This window comes from Limulus polyphemus, unplaced genomic scaffold (genome assembly GCF_000517525.1).
Source record: "Limulus polyphemus unplaced genomic scaffold, Limulus_polyphemus-2.1.2 Scaffold241, whole genome shotgun sequence".
Taxonomy (NCBI): domain Eukaryota; kingdom Metazoa; phylum Arthropoda; class Merostomata; order Xiphosura; family Limulidae; genus Limulus; species Limulus polyphemus.
The window spans coordinates 508,019-511,225 of NW_013665851.1; the positions used below are offsets into that span (position 1 = coordinate 508,019).

General features: G+C 28.0%; 1 protein-coding gene across 1 annotated transcript in view; it reads right to left on the reverse strand.

The window, feature by feature from the left end:
- Positions 1 to 3,207, reverse strand: part of LOC106478689 — a 110,424-nt gene that overhangs the window by 46,497 nt on the left and 60,720 nt on the right. Inside the window, exons 7-8 of the mRNA XM_022382343.1 lie at positions 2,728 to 2,814; positions 1,994 to 2,075 (exon numbers count right to left, since the gene is read on the reverse strand). Coding sequence (XP_022238051.1) covers positions 1,994 to 2,075; positions 2,728 to 2,814 — 169 coding nt within the window. The remainder of the gene's footprint in view (positions 1 to 1,993; positions 2,076 to 2,727; positions 2,815 to 3,207) is intronic.

A 3,207-nucleotide genomic window follows, 5' to 3' on the forward strand; every position in this document is an offset into this window, starting at 1 on the left:
TATATATATATATATATATATATATATATATATAGATGGATAAACGATATGCAATAATTATTTACCCAAATACTGATTACATTTTTACAGATAAATATGGATATTTATTAGTTACTTTCAGTGATAATTTCTTTAAAATAATATATATTTACCTTGGCTGATGTAGATTTTACTTATACATGAGCACAAGTTTACTCTCATGGCACATAGTGTTTGAGGCTAGTTAATAAACTCTGCAGCTAGCCCTTATATTTTCATCCATAACCAATGCACAAGTGGCATAAATTATTGTGAAAATGAACATCTTTGCTATATTAATTTTTAGCATCCTAGCTATATGTACTTTAAGGACACAAAATGTTATCCAGCAAGAAGAGTTATATAATCTTTGAGAGTAATAACAGATCGGTGTATAAGATTTGTTATTCCACAATTAGTATGTGTGTGTGTTTAGATAAAATGTGGAGCAGAATCGATAATTTTTCTTTTTAAATTCTGTGTAACTAAATACAAGAACTGAGTGCAGAAACACATACAGCTAAGTTAATTTGATAAATTTTGCAAATTGGAAATTTCTTCATGGGTCAGTATACATATGTACACATATAGTGATTTCATTTTTAAATAGTTTTAATTTGCATTGTCAACATATTAATGCAAATTCTACAAAATTGTATTACTATAAACAATGTAACAAAAATATCAAATTCCAAACACACACTTTTTAAATAATATAATTCTAAACATTAACTTCAGAAACAATGCATCCAATCTAAAGCAATTATAGTATGACTTAACATGGACTATGCATTATATAGACGACACAGGAGTGTATATTGCCAGAAATTTTGTACTGCAATATTCTCCAAATACTTATAACTATATTGCAATATATTGTGCAAAATCTTTCTTTAAGAAGGTCATTTTGTCTACTCATTGGTCACCTAGACATTGTTTAGCTTAGGTTACAATATTGTGTACCAGTGACAGATTGTATGATGTATGCTATCCACCTATGTACAGCTTGTATCATATAATCAGGACTAATCTTATAATATAATGCCTAGAATGTCAGGATGTTGATGGTTGTAGTGTCAATTGTATTTAACAGCAATATTTTGATGGCTTGGTCTTGATATTATGATAGGCAGGATGAAACCACTTCCATTGTAAATATACCTGGAAACTGTTTGGGAAACTTAAATCATAGTGTAGTATAGGGATCTTCTAAAAATGTAGTGCCACAAATCAAATAAATATAAGCCAAAACACAGTTGTAACAAGTTTACCTTACATGTCAGTCACACTTATTTGTTTAATCTGTAATGTTTATGAGTAACGCTTTTATAGTTGTTGAGGCAATAACTAGAACTTGGCATGGCAGTAGCATATCAAAGTAAAGAAATCAATACCAAGGGAATATCGTCAAAAGTTGACTTGTAACTTGTGCTTGAATTGACAAAATATATAAGTAAAATACTTATTTTGTTAAATCACTTGGTCATAAAAAGTTCGAACATGCTAAATGCATACATTCTTCTCCTTTCCTGAAATTAATGCCTGTTACTGAGCATGTGCTAAGAACATTGCTAGACAATATTCTCCAGAATCTCTATCAAAACATGGGAGGGTGAAGGCTTACAGTATTATGTTTTTGTAGAAAACATAGTGCTAAATCTATGACAAAAAATATTTCACAATGAGTCACACTTTTAACCCTATGCAAGTAAGCAATTTATATTATTAAGGGTAGGTATTGTAGATTTAAATACATTGTTATAGCTATTAATCACAAGTTTTGCACTAGTAAACTTGTTACAGATAAGTCGAAAAATATTTATTGTTATATTGGATAGATTATCATATATGGTATAATAACATAAAACTTACAATAAATAATGTATAATATAACATAACAATATTGTTAAAACAACTGCCATAAATAATTCCTATATAAATGTAATTTTTTTTAAATTGCACTGATTCTACATACCAGTTCCATCTTCTGAAAATCCTTGTCTTTCTAAAGTTGCTTTTTGACAAAGCAGTTTTGTTTGTAGAGTTTCTCCCCTTGACTAAATGCAAACATAAAATTTCCTTGTATAATATGTTTGTACTTTTATTATTTGAGTACACAGATGAGTTTTAAAACCTCAGATGTATACAACTGGTGAATCTAATACCTATTAATACTGTTACAAAGTCCTATGGTAAAAGTAAATTTTGATAGTCAAAAATTAAAAACGATTATAGTCTAACAGTACCAACGTGAAATGCTATGTATTCTTTTTTCTATTAGGAAAATGATATATACTCCATTAATCAAGAGTAACAGGCTTTGTTGTTTGAAACCAATGAAATATTACGTAGTTGAAATTAATGCATACTTATTTTACTAGAAATAGATATTGGATCAGTTAAAAGCAAAATGTTTCTTATAATTTCTGTGAAGTTTCCTCAAACTTTCTGCTGTGAGCTTTTCTCAGTTACTATATTTTAATCATCATTATCACACTGTATACAATCATCAGATTAAAAAAAACTTTTCCTGTACATATTTCAATCACAGGTTTTCTGCTCAATATAAAAAGCTATACATATTGCCTTACATAAACCTAAATAAATGAGAAAATTATAATTCTGAATTATAATGCTGATTTTGCATAAACTGGAAAAAATGTTTCAGTAATTATATTTTTATATTATTATCTAAACACAGTTTCGTACCAGAGAAGCTAGAACAGCTTGAACTTTTTCTATTTCTGTCTTGAGTATATTCAATGAGGCACCTATCTGTTCAACTGTCACTGGCTGCTATAGAATAGAAAAAATTAAGAAAATTTTTTTCTTAGATTATAACCCAGAAAAATAACAAGAAAAAGTGTCTTTTAACAGAAGGTTTTTAAGGAAAATGATGACATCCCCTTGTGTAAGAAAAATGGCTTATTTTGTGATTTTGCTAAAGGGGGCATCATACAAATTAATCTAATAAAACATTCTATTTAAACTACTTAGAAAAAATGTGCTTGTGCTCTATATTTTGTCTTGAAAATATGCTACTTAATTTCATTATTCTAGATTAATATTCTATTTATACATTAAAACATAAATAGAAAAATAAATCTTTAGGTTTGTTTTTCTCAATTATAATATCATATTTAGTTTGTTTGTTTTGGAATTTCGCGCAAAGCTACACGAGGGCTATCA